The 17,504-nt window shown below is 34.2% G+C and overlaps 1 protein-coding gene across 1 annotated transcript in view; it reads left to right on the plus strand.

The window, feature by feature from the left end:
• The first annotated feature begins 448 nt into the window (after positions 1–448).
• The window catches only part of LOC138715733 (gamma-2-syntrophin-like), a 41,615-nt gene continuing 24,559 nt past the window's right edge, over positions 449–17,504 (plus strand). The window contains exons 1-3 of the mRNA XM_069848790.1: positions 449–601; positions 5,967–6,126; positions 11,454–11,579. Coding sequence (XP_069704891.1) covers positions 449–601; positions 5,967–6,126; positions 11,454–11,579 — 439 coding nt within the window. The remainder of the gene's footprint in view (positions 602–5,966; positions 6,127–11,453; positions 11,580–17,504) is intronic.

Consider the following 17,504-nt stretch of genomic DNA (forward strand, 5'->3'; position numbering starts at 1 on the left):
AGCTTTCAGAAGATGAAGAAAGTTATTGTTCAACTTGTCCTTAAAGGCAAGTCTTTAAGGGAAATAAGTAAAATTGTTGGACATACACATTCAACAGTTCAGCATATTGTAATCAGATTTAATTATGAAGGGTCTTGGAAGAATTTTAGGCGAAAACCAAAAGAAAGAAAATTAAATGAAAGGGGACGAAAGATACATTGTACACCAAATTCGTCGTTACCATAGGTTAAGTGTTGAAAAACTGCGTTCACAAGTACAAGACAGTATAGGAAAAGAAATGTCTAACCAGACCATTCGTAGTGTATTGTAAAAACACGGATATCATGACAGAATTCCACGTAAGAAACCTTTTATTAGTGAATCAAATAGAATAAAAAGACTTCTGTTTGAAAACGAACACGTTTCTAAAGAGGAAGACTATTGGGATCGTGTAATATGGTCCGACGAGATGAAGATAAATCTTTTGGGCTCAGATGGTTGCAACGGATTGTGGAAGAAGGCAAACTCTGCCTTCAGGAAAGAAAATACTATTCCTATTGTAAAACACGGAGGTGGTTCCATCATGATATTGGCTTGCATGTCTTCCTCTGGAGTCGGAAATGTACACTTCATTGATGGGAATTACGGAGAAAATGACGTACAAGAGTATTCTTGTGACAGATTTGAAAGAAAGCGCTAAAAATATCGGCTTTCAAGGTAATTATATATTTCAACATGATACTGACCCTAAACACACCTCTGAAATCGTCGAGACCTGGCACATTTGAAACATTCTCCATCCACTCAAAATGCCACTTCAATCAGAGGATTTCAATTCTATCAAACATTTCTGGCTAATTTTGAAAAGGAGGGTACAAAATAGCAAGGTAACATCCATTCCGGAGCTCAAAAGAATAGTGGCAGAATAATGGCAGAATATTAACCCAGGTGTTTGCAAGAATCTTGTCTCTTCAATGAAAACAAGATGTGAGGAGATTATTAAAGCAAAGAATATGTTACAAGATATTAATTTTGTGTAATAGTTGGCAATTAAGACTTTGAAAAGTACAAAATGATTAGATGTACGAAGAGAAAAGTTACATAATATGTGCACATATTTTTGATTTTGTATGTTTATTTATACTAATTTGAAAAATTTGATGAAGCTTATTTTATATCCTAAAAAGAAGATATTGTTTTTTTCATATTTTAATTTAACCCATTAAAATAAAATATATTTTCGTTAACGAAATTATATATTTTTAATAACAATATTACTGTACGAACAAGATTGTTACATACTGTATATGAAAAGGGTAGACTACATTGTTCATGTAAAATGTATTAAGTTTCTTTCATTATGTTCGAAAAGGTATGGTGTATGAATTGAACAACAGGAAGGTAGTGCCTGAGTTTATAATATGCAATATCTTTTCATATCAAAAAGACAACCATTTATTTTAATATAATTGAGACGTAGAAGTTTTGAACTTACGTCTATTGACCATAAAATACTGTACGAAGCATTTAATACGCAACGATGAGTCCTTTAAATGCCCCAAATGTCAATGTCAATAAGTGTTCTGCTACAAATATCTAGAACCGAACAGCGCTCTGAGCGGCGGAATTGCGTCTCTACATTTACACGGCGAGAGTTTAGAGAAGAGAGGGCTAGAGATTATAGCTGAGTATAGCTCGTGCGGAACCTGGTGAAACTTGGAGGGAGAGAACAGTATTATGGTGTGAGATCGACTACCGACCGATGTTATGTGACGAGATGCAAGCAAGACTGAACAAGCGTCACCCCCTCCACTCTTAACCGCCCGTAGAACTGGTTTCTCCATGAAGGTCAAGCTTCACCAGGTTCCGTTCGAGCTATATCACCGCGTAAACGGTTTTGAGAGTAGATATCTCGTTGACTCTAATTAGATATTAGAGATACTAAATAGAGCGGCCTTGAAAACTGCTCTCGCCGTGTAAACACCCTGGACAGAGAACTCGCATATGCTTTCAACTCTCATTATAGCTACTCTAAATTATTCAACTCAGTTGAACTTTTTCATAAACTCTCGCGACAGAAGCAGTATAAATGACGGCCAAAAACAAATGGAGTGTCGAAGAGACGAAGATTGATTGAAGCATATGAATTGGAAAGTTGTTTGTGGAATGTTTTTAACAATAATTACAAGAATAAGGACCTGAGAAATCAGGCATTGTCAAAATTAGCTGAGACTGTTGAGCCGTCTGAATTTGGCTTTTAGTTTTGTTAATTTATTGTAATTTGGCCGTAATTTTTAGCAAGGTCCATTGTTTTAGTTGTTAATTATTTTGTGGGTTTTATTCTTGCTTATTTATTTGCTGGAGGAGGTACAGCGAAAGCTCCATAACCTCCAGTAAGTGCGAACTGTAATAATAATAATAATAATAATAATAATAATAATAATAATAATAATAAAATAGTGATGATAATAATGATATTATTAATATAATAATAATAATAATAATAATAATAATAATAAAATAGTGATGATAATGATATTATTAATATAATAATAATAATAATAATAATAATAATAATAATAAAATAGTGATGATAATAATGATATTATCATCACTATTTTATTATTATTATTATTATTATTATTATTATTATTATTATTATTATTATTACTGTGTAATTATCACCATTCACTTGATGTGGAATATTTTCTGTATTCCTTTAATGCTATTGATAATGCATCATATTAATAATAATAACGTTCACCTAGTACATTACAAACAAATCACATAACTGATACAGTGGGGTCTGTACCGGTATCTGTTAGCAAGAATATAGTTATAATTTAACAAAACGAAATAGGCACAACTATTACACTGTATTAGTAGAACCATTATAAACACAATATAGTGAAAGAAGATGACAATGTTATGTGAAAAATTATAGTTTTTCTTTCTTTGAACACTCGGTCTCTTTTGAGGAGCTTAAACGCAGTCAGTCATTTTCATCGCAAATTCTGCAAACTTTTTTTTTTAACATTGGCCCTTGTAGCAAGAATATTTTATTTCCTCTTTAATTTTTGGGGGGCACAAAGCACATCTTCTTTTTCTTCTTTTTCTTCTTCTCAAGAACCACTTCTTCAGCTGCATCCGCTGCCTTTCTTTCATCAGGAAGTCTGAAAATTGTCTTTATACAGGGTTCCTACAAAAGACCTTTCCTGTTTCGAACACATGTAATTTACATGCTATGAATCTGAGGTACATGAAAATAGTACCAATGGAAAGAGAAACTCCAAACGTTTAGTTTCTTGACTTAAAGATGTTCAATGTGTCCCCCCCTTAGTAACACGGCACAGATCAAGCCTATAGTCAAGTTCCACGTAGGTACGCGGATTTTCCGATCTTCAGATTCTGAGGTTATGTCTGTTAATCTTACCAGAAAGTTGAAAAGTGACGTCGTCAGAAAACACCACGGAACGAATAAATTCATCATCGTTTTCAATTAAAGTCTGCATACTTGTGCAAAAATTTCTTCGTAGCACTTTGTCCTCTGGTATTAGGGCTTGCAGCAACTGTAGTAGGTATGGATGGAGTCGCAACCGCTTGCGAAGAATCGTGCCTTTAAATCTGTGTACCATTTGCGAATTTTAGGCCACTGGATGGATCTGCACCAAACTTTGTTCGATAATGCTTTTGCACATTAATAACTGACTGGTTCACATGAAAATTAAGCTCTTCTGTCGTCTATAGCAGCCATTTCCCCTCAACAATGAACAAATTTGTTTATATGCACTATTATGAGGCGTGTTATCAAGTAGGGAAACAATGTTAACACAACTAAACTTTTTGAGTTTCTTTTTCCATTTGTACTATTTTCATGCATCTCTGATTCATAGAATGTAAATTACATGTGTGCCGACTTGAGCTATAATTTGCACATTTTTGATCAAGACTATCAACTCCGTCCTTCGTGCAATTATAGTATTCTAAACGAATAAATAAATAATGACTCACCCAACAATATTAGTAACGCAAGTGCTATTGCGCGGTCAGGTTACACACTGCTGACACACTGCTCAGAAGTTAGATGGGTGCTTATGTCATAAAAACGCACTGACCAGTATATTCTTCTCTAAATGCCCTCTCTCAACACTTTCTCTCACTCTAAACTGTCTGCACCATGTAAACGGTCCGGAGAGTAACATTAGAGTTTAGAATTATATAAATCCCATGAGAGCTCGCTAATGGGTTTAGAGAAGCTATATTCTGTCACCGTGTAAACACTCCGTTAGATAGCTCTCCTAATTCTTCAGAACTTCGCTCTGAACTGTCGCCGAGCAAACGTAGCATGATTATTACTTTAGACCTGTATTTCAAGAGTTATGTGCAAGCTTGTATAATCTCTTACGTAACAGTCGCGAGAGTTAATGAAAAAGTTCAACTTAGCTGACTAATTTAGAGTAGCTGTAATGAGAGCTGACAGTATATGCGAGTTCTCTGTTCAGGGTGTTTACACGGCGAGAGCAGTTTTAAAGGCCGCTCTATTTAGACTCTTTATTTAGATATTAGAGTCAACGAGATACCTGCTCTCACAACCGTTTACATGGTGATACTCAGCTATAATCTCTAGCTCTCTTCTCTAAACAGTCGCCGTGTAAACATAGCATAAGAAGTAAGGAGACGGGAGAGAGCTACATTGCATGAAAACTACAACCAGTGGTGGTTCGTGCACTGACATTAATTTCTTCATCAATCCCGCGAATAAAAATAGCAAGCTTAGCTGTATCAGTAATGTCACTACTATCATCAAGAGCCAATAAAAAATATATACAAATTTTCTTCTCGTTTTTTTTTCTTCCCCCGCCCCTCAATGAATGCAATCGGAAATTTCCTGAACTCTTCTTGATATTTAGTCGAGAAATGCGCAATTTTTCAAAATTAATTAACAACTTTCATTGGACAAATTATTTCAGCCACCTTGATCATTAAGTTGTTATAAAACACTCCTTCGTTGGAAGGCTTAAGAGAACGAGCTATTTCGTTCGCCACTACGTTTATTTATGTCATCTTTCTCTTCATGACGATGGTTGAAGGCTGATTTCAGTTCTTGGAGTTTAATTTAATAACTCACTTCATTACTACACTAGCACGTAATATTCAATTAGTGTCTCTATATTATTATTATTATTATTATTATTATTATTATTATTATTATTATTATTATTATTATTATTATTATTATTATTATTACTACTACTACTACTACTACTACTACTACTACTACTACTGATAAAGCTATCGGTATTGTTATTAGCATTATTATTATTATTATTATTATTATTATTATTATTATTATTATTATTAAACCAATAACTACTAAATAACTGATAATAGTCATCAAACGATTAAAAAAAGAAGTTAAAATGGAGATATAGCGTAGTAATAATTTTATCATTCAAGGGAAGCTGTAGGCCTATGTATTGAGGTACGTATTTATGGTAACACTTGCTGGTAAATAATAATAATAATAATAATAATAATAATAATAATAATAATAATACCTGTTATGTCTGTATATTCAGCGTAATGCTCTGTAATGTCGCTTCTATATACTACTATTAATTGAACTGGTGAGCAAAGCAACATATTACATTTTCTCCGACAGAACAGCGAATAAATTCCTCTTCCCATTCTGTACGAAACCTTCTGTTCCTGCTCGTAGAGACAGAGGGTTTGTAGAGCGACATGGTACCGACACTACTTACCTTCAGTACGTGAACGAGACAGCAATGTACAGGAAACTCCCCTTACCAGTATGAATGTCTTTGATTACACGATGTAATCACGATACCCAGTTTGGTCACCGCTGGAGTAGGTGAACGAGATATCAAGTGACGAGTTAAACCAGCAGAAGATTATCGGTTCTTAATAATTATGACTCCTTTCTTGTACAACCAGTTGACGCAACAAAATGTATTCTTCTGTTGCAGGAGCGAATCGTGAGTGTCACAAGGCAGAAAGTTGGAGGCCTGGGACTCAGCATCAAGGGTGGAGCGGAGCACAAATTGCCGATCCTCATCTCAAGGATATTCAAGGACCAAGCTGCCGACCGGACGGGGGAGCTTTTTGTTGGAGATGCCATTATCAAGGGTAAATACTCTCTTCTGTCTCATCTCATTGAGCCACTCAGTCATCAGCGACAACGCCTATGGTTGCTTGATACCTGGAATGTCTGGAGTAAGAATCTCAAGGAGTTTATTTTATGGGGAAATAAAAAAATTCTGTTTGGCAAACCAAATATTGTCTTCAGCACTTCCGTCTATTATTTTTGTTCATCTGCAAATGTTAAACTGACAGTCACAAGTTGACTGCCTTAATTTTCTTCAAATCCCTAGAAGGAAACGATCAATTCCCTAGCGATTTGCACTTTATTCCATCCAATTCAGAACATTGGATCGGAGTATGTAAAGAAGTTTCTTGTTGCCTACATAAGGGCCAACGATAATATCCATTATCTGTGGATGTCTTATCAGGCGACAGTGACCTGTTAGTGTGTCTTTTATCAAAATTATTTTTTCTTTGAAGTTTATTAGATTGACTAAAGTCAACAATTTTCCTACAATAAGAAACTTAGATGTATTATATTTATTCCAAATCATACGGAATTTATTGTTGTACAATCCTCTCCAGAGAGCTTTCAGCATTCGTAAGAAGGTCTGTAAAGGTCTCTGCTTTAATAGAGCCACATGCATATCGGCCAACACGTCAGACTCTTTGTTGCGTACCACACCATTATACTGGTATACAAGGACACGCACAAAGTGGATTTCATTATACTCTAAGAATTTGACTCTGAGTATTCCTAACTCTTTATCCAGAGATGAAATGAATTTAGAAAACTTAACGTAATAGCTTGTAACAAAAATATATAATACTTTCTTATGATTCTCTCAGATTTTCCAAGTAACAGACCTACTTTCTGCTTGAAAGACTGTAGAGTGTAATGCAAACGAAATAGAACGTTAAATTTGAGTTTCTTTTCATATACTGACAATATTTCAAGCTATCAGTAAATTACAGAAAGCCGTTACCACGGAAAGACTATGCTGTTTGATAAATAATACTATTCCTTGTTTTATTATAAAAGTTTAGCTTATTCTATACAGAGAATTTTTTAATAAATTATGTAGCATAAAAAATTAAAGTTTTATAAAACTGAACATCGTTCGGTGATGAAGTACCTATTTTGAAAAGGTTAACGGGCAAGAAGATTTTATGCGGGTATAGTGGACATATTGCGAGATAATTACGTTTCGTACACCACCGTAAAAATTCGATTCCGGAATTAAAGAGGGGAATAACGGAGGTAAACATTAACACCGTGTTGGAAAAACTTTTTGTGTCACCCAGAAAATACAGATTCCTTGCATGACATGATTTAGGAGAATCGATGAATTGGACTCAGACGTACACCAGAGACTTTGAAAATCTCCTATGAATTTGTCTTTCACATCGTCCGTCTTAAGTGTGCTTAAATGCGACAGGCTCATGTCAGCAGATTTACTGGCATGTAAAAGAACTCCTGCGGGACAAAATTCCGGCACATCCGGCGACGCTGATATAACCTCTGCAGTTGCGAGCGTCGTTAAATAAAACATAACATTTTAACATCGTTCGTCTTAATTTGGACATGAGAAAATTATTTGCTAAATGAATATCTAAATGCGTGAACGCAGATCAGAAAGAACTCAGGACAATTTCCAAGTAGTTTTGCCTTTGTTTTGAAGAAGACTTTGCTAGCTTTTTAGTTCGTACTTTAAGTAAGAACGAAACGTGGATCCGTCCTTACGATCCAGAAACAAAAGGACAATCAAAAGATTGGAAACAATCTGATTCTCAACGCCCAAAGAAATTTCGCATTCAGAAGTCGGCAGGAAAAGTTTTCGCTTCAGTTTTTTAGGACAAAGACAGAATAATTTGTGACAAACTACTAAGAACGAAGAAAAACTGTGACGAAAACGCATTATTAATGAATATTAACCTTTGGGAAAAAAAAATTGCGAAGAAGCATCGTGGTACAATTTTTAAAGCCGTGCTGTTCTTGTAAGATATTTCACCCGTTCACAAGTCCTGATTCTTTATAGAAAAAAATTAGTTGGCTTTGAATTGATTGATCATTCTCCATACTTGCCAGATTTAATATCCCCAGACTATAACTTATTTTTGAAACTGAAGAGAAAAAGTCTTACTTCTTTTGTTTCTGGCTGACTGGAAAGAAGACCCGATGCCATAACTTTGCCAGAAGGAATAGGTCTATATAAATAAAATAAATAAAATAAATTTTAATCGAATGAAACAGTAATATATACTGTACATGTGTAGTTCGAAGACAATGACAAATAGTGTGGCTAAAAATTGAAACCATATAATGAGTAGAGGTTTTTAAATGTTTGGCTTCATGATAGTCAAGTCATGTCTGTGCGACGTCGATACATGATACAAAGCAAGGTAAGCAGGAGTAGATACGGAAATCATGAACGTCATGTATGGTCTTTTACATTCTCAAGAAGAACTTAGTGAATATTATACCAGATAATTATAATATGATATTGCTGTCGTATAGGGTTGTGAGTATTTAACTGTAAGTGAGAGGAAAACAAAATGAAGGAAACAAAAACGTATTTTTTGAGACTAAATATGAAACATACCTGCTTGAACCGCTTCAGAAACGCATGTATTAAAGTATAAATATAACCAAAAACCTGTCACTGATAAGACAGAAACACGTAGGTACGCTAAAGTTATAGGCACACGTTCAAAGTATAAGTCAAGAAAAGAAACCCATGAGACCTTATGAATTGGTCTCTGAACGGGAGATGGGAAGGGGGTATATCTGGAACAACTTGGAGGAGGAACGCCACACAAGACACAAAAGAGAACTGTAGGTGATAACTGAAAAATTCTGCAAAGAATAACGCCATTTCTTTCAAAATTACAGCTCACTCAAAATAAAGACTTGATTGAGCTAGGGCTGAGTCTTTACTATTTAAATTTTCTTTAATTTAAATTTACAGTGCTTGGAGTTTAGAATATAAAACAATGATAATTAATCTAGTTGAAAAACAAAATAAGACAATTTTTTTAGATTTAGGAGTCCAAATTGCTGGAACTTCTACCGTATCGTTGGAAATACCAATTTTGACGTATAGACGCCAAAAATTCACTTTTCTAACAATGTGTAAACACTAACTTAGTCTACGTTAATATTGAATTTTGGTATCTCAAAACTTGTTCAAGTAAGACCTTTCTGTTCTATAATGAAATTGTAGAAACATGTGTAAGACGGAATTCATTACCACCTATGACACGATGACGACGACGACGACGACGATGACGGTGTGCAAGGATGACATCAAGAGGATATATAACTCTCTTGGATGATATCTAGTTGCAATTTATGTGGACTTGTCTCGGCTGCAACCAGTAGTCTTTTACAAAGAACTTCATTTGCGTGTTAAACTTATTATTATTATTATTATTATTATTATTATTATTATTATTATTATTATTATTATTATTATCATTATTATTGCATTGGAAAGTGTCGTTAGGAAGTCTGAAGTGCAAACACGGAGCAACATTTTTTTTATAAATCCACACAAATATTGGCATTTGCGGAGGACATTGTCATTATTGGCAGATCCATGAAATATGTAAAGGAAGTGTTCCTTTCCTTGGAACAGGCTGGAATAGAAATAGGCCTCACCATCAACGAGAGGAAAACAAAATATATGTTGGCAGATAATGAAAAGATAGTTGGCAAGATAGACAGACTGCAGCTATCAGATTATAATCTTGAGAAAGTTGACAACTTTACATATTTAGGATCAGTGGTCACTAGCGATAATAACATGTCCAAAGAAATCTCTAATAGACTAATGAAAGCAAACAGAGCATATTTTGGCATGAAATATCACTGTAGTGCGCATGCTCTATCCAGGAAAGTAAAAATTATTCCTTACAAAACATTAGTGAGACCAGTTTTGACATATGCGACAGAAACGTGGGCAATCTCCAAAAACGATGAAAAAAGATTGGAGATTTTCGAAAGAAAGATTCTGCGAAGGATCTATGATCCAACATTTGAGGAAGGTCTCTGGAGGAGGAGATGCAACTATGAATTATATAGACTTCTAGGAGAGCCAAATATAATCAATAAGTTAAAACAAGCAGATTGAGGTGTGCAGGACATGTAATACGCATGGACCTAAGTGAACCTTGTAAAAAATTGTAATAACAAATCCGGAGGTCAAAGAAGACGAGGTCGACCGCACTTGCGGTGGATTGATGCAGTGGAAGAGGATGCCAAAAAGTTGGGGTGCAAGAATTAAAAGGCTGCTACACAAGATAGAGACGGATGGCGACAATTACTAAGGGAGACCCAGGCCCACCAAGGGCTGTAGCGCCGATGATGATGATGATGATGATGATGATGATTATTATTATTATTATTATTATTATTATCATTATCATCATCATCTTTGCATTCTATTTTTGTTTATTCTGAAAACATGATGTGTTCAATTATGCTTTAATTTCATTGTTTATTTTGTTAATGACGTTCTATTTCCAGTTTTCTCTATCATTTCTCATATCTCATCTATTGAAAAAGTGTGTGTTGAGCTATTTTATGAAATAAATAATTTTAACTACTTTCAAACTCTCGTATTTCTTTTTTGAGAATCCAAGCTCCATCAACATAGCCTAAAGCAGACAGGAATACTACTCTATAATTTTAATATTCCAGAAGAGTTTTGAACTAAATTAGATTTAAAATGTTATTCCATATTAATCAATTTTGTGTAAATGTTATTTTCTAATTTCGAACATTATATTTTGGTAAGCAGTATTGAAATCCAGGTACCGTAATTGAAGGGTTCAGAGCCATAGTGGGCCAAGCGCCATATATTAAAAGCGGATAAAAAAGGGTTAAAATTAAGTGAATATCATAATTCAATTAAACCTATAGCAAGTAATATAAAGTATGCACATTAAAATTAAATGATATGTTAATTTTCATTAAACTATGTTATTCACTTAACTTTAACTCTTGCTTTCTTCGATTTTAATAAATGGCGCTTGGCCCACTATGGCTCTGAACCCGTCAATTGAAGTTAGATACTTAACACCAAACGTTTATCCTCTAATTATACTACGTATCATATCCAGTTCCAAAATACTATTGTTTTGGATGTTTATTATGGTATCTCTGCTTTTAAATCTTTTGATATATTTTGTAACGTGTAATTTTTTCCCCACGTCCTCTAAATTTATAGCACGGGACCACAACTCTACTCTCATTCTGACAGAAATCACACTAATATTTATTACCCTTTCAATCTATCATCATATCAACCAGAGAACACCGATAACCAATCGACGACTACAAAATATATTAATATAATGTTTCCTTTCAGTTAATGGGGAATACATCACGTCCTGTAATCATGATGACGCTGTCAACATTCTGCGCAATGCTGGGGATCTTGTAATGCTTACTGTAAAGCATTACAGAGCAGCCACACCATTTCTCCAGAAAAACGGTAAGAAAAAATTCTGCACAGACAGCAAACATCCGCAGTCTTGTATTCTGAATAATCGATTAAAGCAAATGCTATAATTTTATTGAAGAAATGGACAATTACGAAAGTTGTGTTAACTAATGAGAAAAATAGTAATAAGCCTAATTTTGTTAACTCCCAACGGTTTCTATCTCACCGTGGCTTCGAAATGAAACAGTTTTTCTCCATTCAGTGGGTATTAGTTAAGGAACTTTTCTATCAGAAGTTCCAATTAGTCCCAGATTTACCTGCTTAGTATTTTCTAACAAGAAAACTGTTAACAAGTTTATGTTGAAACCTCTTCTGAAAATCTGCACACAGAACTCTACGGCAGGCTGACAAATACGGGGTGGCCCAAAAAAGGTAACCGAAATGCTTGTACCACACAATATCACAACTATCATACAACTAAGTGTTCTACATGTCTTCCGTCATTGGCTATGACTTCTTCCATGCGCTCTATGAGCATAGCATAGCATCACACTGTTCTCTTGTTAAGTTGTGCATAACTCTTTCGATGTTTTCACGTAGAGCGTCTAGAGTTCGTGAGACGGGTATGAAGCACTGTTCTTTCAATATTCCCCACAGAAACGCATCACATAAAGACAGATCGGGACTTCCTCTACTAATCAGTCGACCAGGAAACAGCTCTTGCAGTAAGGTTAGATTTCCATGACCAGTATGGGCGATTGTCTCATCTTGTAGAATTGAAACACTTGCTGTCCCAAATCAAGATTATTTAAATCACAAAATGTTATCAAATCCCCTTGAAAACGTTTAATAACTTGTCTGTACACGTTTGCATTGACATTTATCCTGTTTCCATGTCCATCGTGAATGAAGTATGGACCAATGATGCCGTGGCTGGACACAGCAGCCCACACTGTTACTTTTTTCAGAATGTAATGGTCTCTGTTCATACTCTTGTGGTTTTTCCAACCAAGGAAACGACAGTACGACAGTTTTGTTTATTAACGTAGCCACTTAACAAAACATGACAATCGTCAGACCACCACACATTGTGGATATAGGCAGTTGTGATTGGTAACAGAACCTGTCATTTGAAACATTTCCACCCATTGCAGAATTTTTTGGGTGGTAGTGGTTTATGAAACACACCTTGATTGAATGTAATAGAAATAATAAAAAGGAGGTATGTTACAAACTACATATCATTATACGCTATTATATCATTTCGGTTACCTTTTTTTGGGCCAACCTGTATATGTGTATGTGTGTGTATATATATATATATATATATATATATATATATATATATATATATATATATATACACGTGGAGATAGTAGTTGAGTTGCTATCTTCCGTAAATGCCCACCCTGTCACGTGGCATGCGATATGACCGTCAACCTGTTTCGCCAGCTGAGGGAGCATTATCTACTCATTATCAAAGGTCGGGCGCTATTCAATTTGTTTCATAGTCTTCTAGTCAAGCTTCAATTTCACAACCTTACAGTTAGTGGATAGTTAATTTTAACGTGAGACATTTATGCGCTTGACATTTCAAAAATTTGGTCACATTATCTGTTAATACGATGACGTGATTAATTACAACAAGCCTTGCATGACTGAAATTTATTATGATGTGTTTAAAACACAGTATGAATTTCGACTCAAGTGTCGGCCTGGTTGGTACATATGGTATAGCGCTGTCCTTCTATGCCATGTCGATGGTATTTAAGTGTGTTTAAATGCGACAGGCTATGTCAGTAGATTTACTGTCATGTAAAAGAACTCCTGCGGAACAAAATTCCGGCACATTGGCGACGCTGAAATAACCTCGGCAGTTGCGAGCGTCGTTAAATAAAACATCACCATCATCATCGCCTCAAGTTAACGTGATAAGACATAAAATACAAAAAAAATTCATGAATGTGACATCATAATGGATTCATTATTATTCGTACACAAATAGGGGTGGGAGTTATAAATAAGTATGGAGTATAAAACACAAATATTTAATTTAATATAGTTTAATTCGAAAGTACTTGACTGTGGTATTAATTTCCAAACGCATCTAATTCTCTTAATGACAGTTACAGATTCAAACAAGCTCAGATCACACATATAACAGATTGGTCAGCCTTATGGGTTTTGAAGCCAATAACTTATATCAATTTCACTATGCTGCCATCTAGCGATTGCAGAAGAAGTCACGTTATAAATCTCATTTGAATTGCATAGACCAACTGTACTTCCATCTAGCTGTCGTTACCAATCGACAGTGGCGATCCTGGTGGTTCTTCTCTTCCACATATTACTGTTTTTTAACTTGAAGATGGAAAATATGTTATATATGTGATCAGGGGAAACAACTCATCAGCATCATATTGATGTGCAAATCGTTTCGAATATCAAATTCATTGTTGTCTCGAGACGAGGCCTCATGGAATGAGGAAGCTATTATTAAGTAATTAACGAGAATACTTCGCGTTGTTTAATTTAAATGCTGAAAGTCTAAAGACAGAAACAAAAACATACTGTATCAATATTTTATTTCAAATCTCAAACATTCTTACAATCCCAACCATGGTCACAACAATAATTACGAACAACACAAATGTTTGACGCAATGAAAGGGATTCGATTTATCCCCTGCTACTTTTTTGTATTCATTTACATTCTTTGGAGATTAGTAATACACATAGTTTGAGAGGACGTTTCGATATGAGCTAATTGATAGTTGCCTTGAGAGCTGAAACTAATCGCATCTTAGTACTCTCGGTTTTATAATCCCTGGCGTAAGCAACCCGCAGCGCATATTCTTTAAGGTCGTTTTCCCTATTTTATATGGAAAGTTATCGCCCTTAGCAGAGCATGCTTGACGTGCAATATCTCCTGGTTCTATAGGCGATTGGACACCCATAGATGTAGGCTATCTAAGGTCTAATAAATGTAATCCTAAATTATATCATTATTAATTTGTAGTGACATAAATATCGATGAATTACTATTGTCGTCATTTTAATTAAATGTAATCATAAAGTAGGTACGTACGTTATCGTGAAGACCATAACTCGTTATTGTGTTCTCCAGGTTCCGTTCATAGTGTATCAACATTATCTCGTACCTATATTAAGCAGTGCTCTCGCATCTTAAAATTATTTCGCATAAACTGTAAACATGCAGCTTATGTGGAATTTATTTTACATACTGTATTATCACTTACGGTTTAATATCTTATAAAGTTGGTCTGCTTAAATCTGCTAGTTTCTTGCTAATAAATGTATAGCCTACGTATTACTATAGTTTCCATAAACAATCAAGATTGTTGAATAAATAAAACGATTGTTTGGTTAGAATCTGGGCGACAGTGACTGATAATATCAGCAGGATTGTATACTTTTCGCTAACGTCTCTAATCTGATAAGGATCGGACTTTCTTGACTTCGTTTGCACCGAATCTTTCAAAGAGGAAGCATACCTGTTGCTTCGCTTACACAGCAACGCGGCACTCAACTGTGTAACGTAGTTGAGGAAACCTTTTGTTTTATTTTTTGTCGTTCTGGTACATTGCCTGATTGATGGTGGTTTACTAACTTAATGAGCTTATTGTCATAAGTCATAATAGTGCTTGTTACGCAAATTATTATCGTTGAATAATTATTGGAACATGGTTTATGTGTTGGACAATGTTCTCTTTATTTGCATAAATGTCAGTATGCACAGTAGAAGTTAGTCTACTCATAGTGTCTGACTTTCGTTGTATCACTCTAAAGTACTGGTGCTTAACACAGAAATTAACCACAAATATTGTTATTTCATAATACTCGTATAATTATGTTCAGCATTATGCAGAACTCTGTTAGTAGGTCTACAGTAGCTTTTTGTAGTTGCCATACTGGCCTTTGTATTTGAGATTCAAAACTGGTCAAAAGACAATTTTATTGATTTTAAAAGGCGATAAAGCCTTTTTGGAGGAAGTAAAGCTAGAGGACCATTTCATAGATTTAGAAAGCTCCGGGCAAAATTTGTCAGCCATTTTTTGTCCCTGTTACATTTTGACGGTGAATAAACTCAGTGGTTGAAAGCGTTGTTAAATAAAACGTTACTACGTTGCCATCAATTTAATTTAGAACATGATTAAAATAGTAATTATGCTATGTAAATACTGGGTAATATAGTATTGTTATTTTTCACTTCGTATATATGCTGTAATTTTGCTTCAGATTTTGTATTATTTTGTGCTTTAGTGTGGTTATTACTTTCTATAATAACATACCTATATATGTTGAAAATTGTGGAGCAGCTTCAATACTCTCTTTATCCCTTCAATACTAGCGCCACAATTTGTGACACCAGTACTCGCGCGGATTACATTTTGTAATCCATCTCTTTTTTCTTTTTTTTAATAATCAATTCTTTTGCAGATATGAATATGTAATTTACAATATATATATATATATATATATATATATATATATATATATATATATATATAAAATAGTAACATTACTTTACTGATTCTATTAATTGTTTGTGATATAACAGTGTAACTACTTGACATTTAATATTTAAATCAGTGATACCAATGTAATATAATTAACGGTATTATGATGCAAAGAATGTAATTAAAAACTCTATTTAATTTAAAACTCTATTGTTATTATTATTATTATGATTATTATTATTATTATTATTATTATTATTATTATTATTATTATTATTATTATTATTATTATTATTATTGGGCAAATATTTATAAGTACTGGTTCTGCCTTTTCGAGAAAAATATATTCCTAGAACCCCCGAGTTTTGCCCCAAAAATGAAAACACTAAGAAAAAATGAGCGGAAAACATTAAAATTTGAAATAACTTTAAAAATCTAAAAACTCCCAATTTTCGCAAGTAAATTCAAAACACAAAAATTTCCAAAAACAAAATATTTTAAATATAAACAACTTCAAAGTTCCATTTCAATTTATAATAACGATCAACTTAATAGTCCTAAGCTAATATAGTCTAACCTAATCCAACCTAAGTCAACGACACAGTTCAGTAAATAGCAAACTACGATCATTTACCTTACATTAATGAAGATGTGGATACATTTCTCCCACTTCCATGAAAAAACAATCCATGCATTCACGATGATCTGGATATGCCCTCTTGAACATCAACTTTGCTAAATATTCGACATCCGTCAATACAACCTCCACACAAATTATCATCACGAGACGTAGAACTACACGCTCCTTCACCACCAGAACTAATCTCAGAATGACAGAGACAAAATTAAAACAATCGAATATCGAATTAATGTGGCGTCATCAAACATCTATGACAGGATCTTGCACGGACTTGATTAATAAAAACCTAAACTAAGCAAACCTGTCTAACCAAAGCACGAAGGGAACTGCTTAATTTGATCTGGAATCTAAACGTGAAAATAAATTCAGTTAAGGATCACGTTGACACTGCATGAAAGATCAGCACATGTGTCAGAGCCAAACGGTTCCTGTCCTGTTATAAACATCAAACACAAAATGGCTAACCACCACTTCCAATCGGCCGGTATTCGTAAGTACGTAAGTGTAAAAAATCTAAACTACGATTGTTTTCCACTTACTTTTTCTAAGCATTTCCAACTCAGGAATAGTAATCAGAAGGTTTTAAAATACTAAATTCATAAAAAACCAAACCCAGTACTTATAATTACCTTATTATCTTCTATTCCTAAAATTTAGGTCACTATTGGGTTCAAGTAGATGCCTGTTTCAAATGAGAAGAAGTCATTATTTTGCATTGTGAAATAGGCCTATGTCCACATATCATTTATATAATAACCACTGAAGCAATAGAAAATACGTGTAAAAATGTCTTATGAACAGCTTATGGGAATAAATCATATTACAAATAAGGAAATCGAAAATACGCGCTTGTATT

The sequence above is a fragment of the Periplaneta americana genome, chromosome 15 (genome assembly GCF_040183065.1).
Source record: "Periplaneta americana isolate PAMFEO1 chromosome 15, P.americana_PAMFEO1_priV1, whole genome shotgun sequence".
In the NCBI taxonomy this organism is placed as follows: Eukaryota; Metazoa; Arthropoda; class Insecta; order Blattodea; family Blattidae; genus Periplaneta; species Periplaneta americana.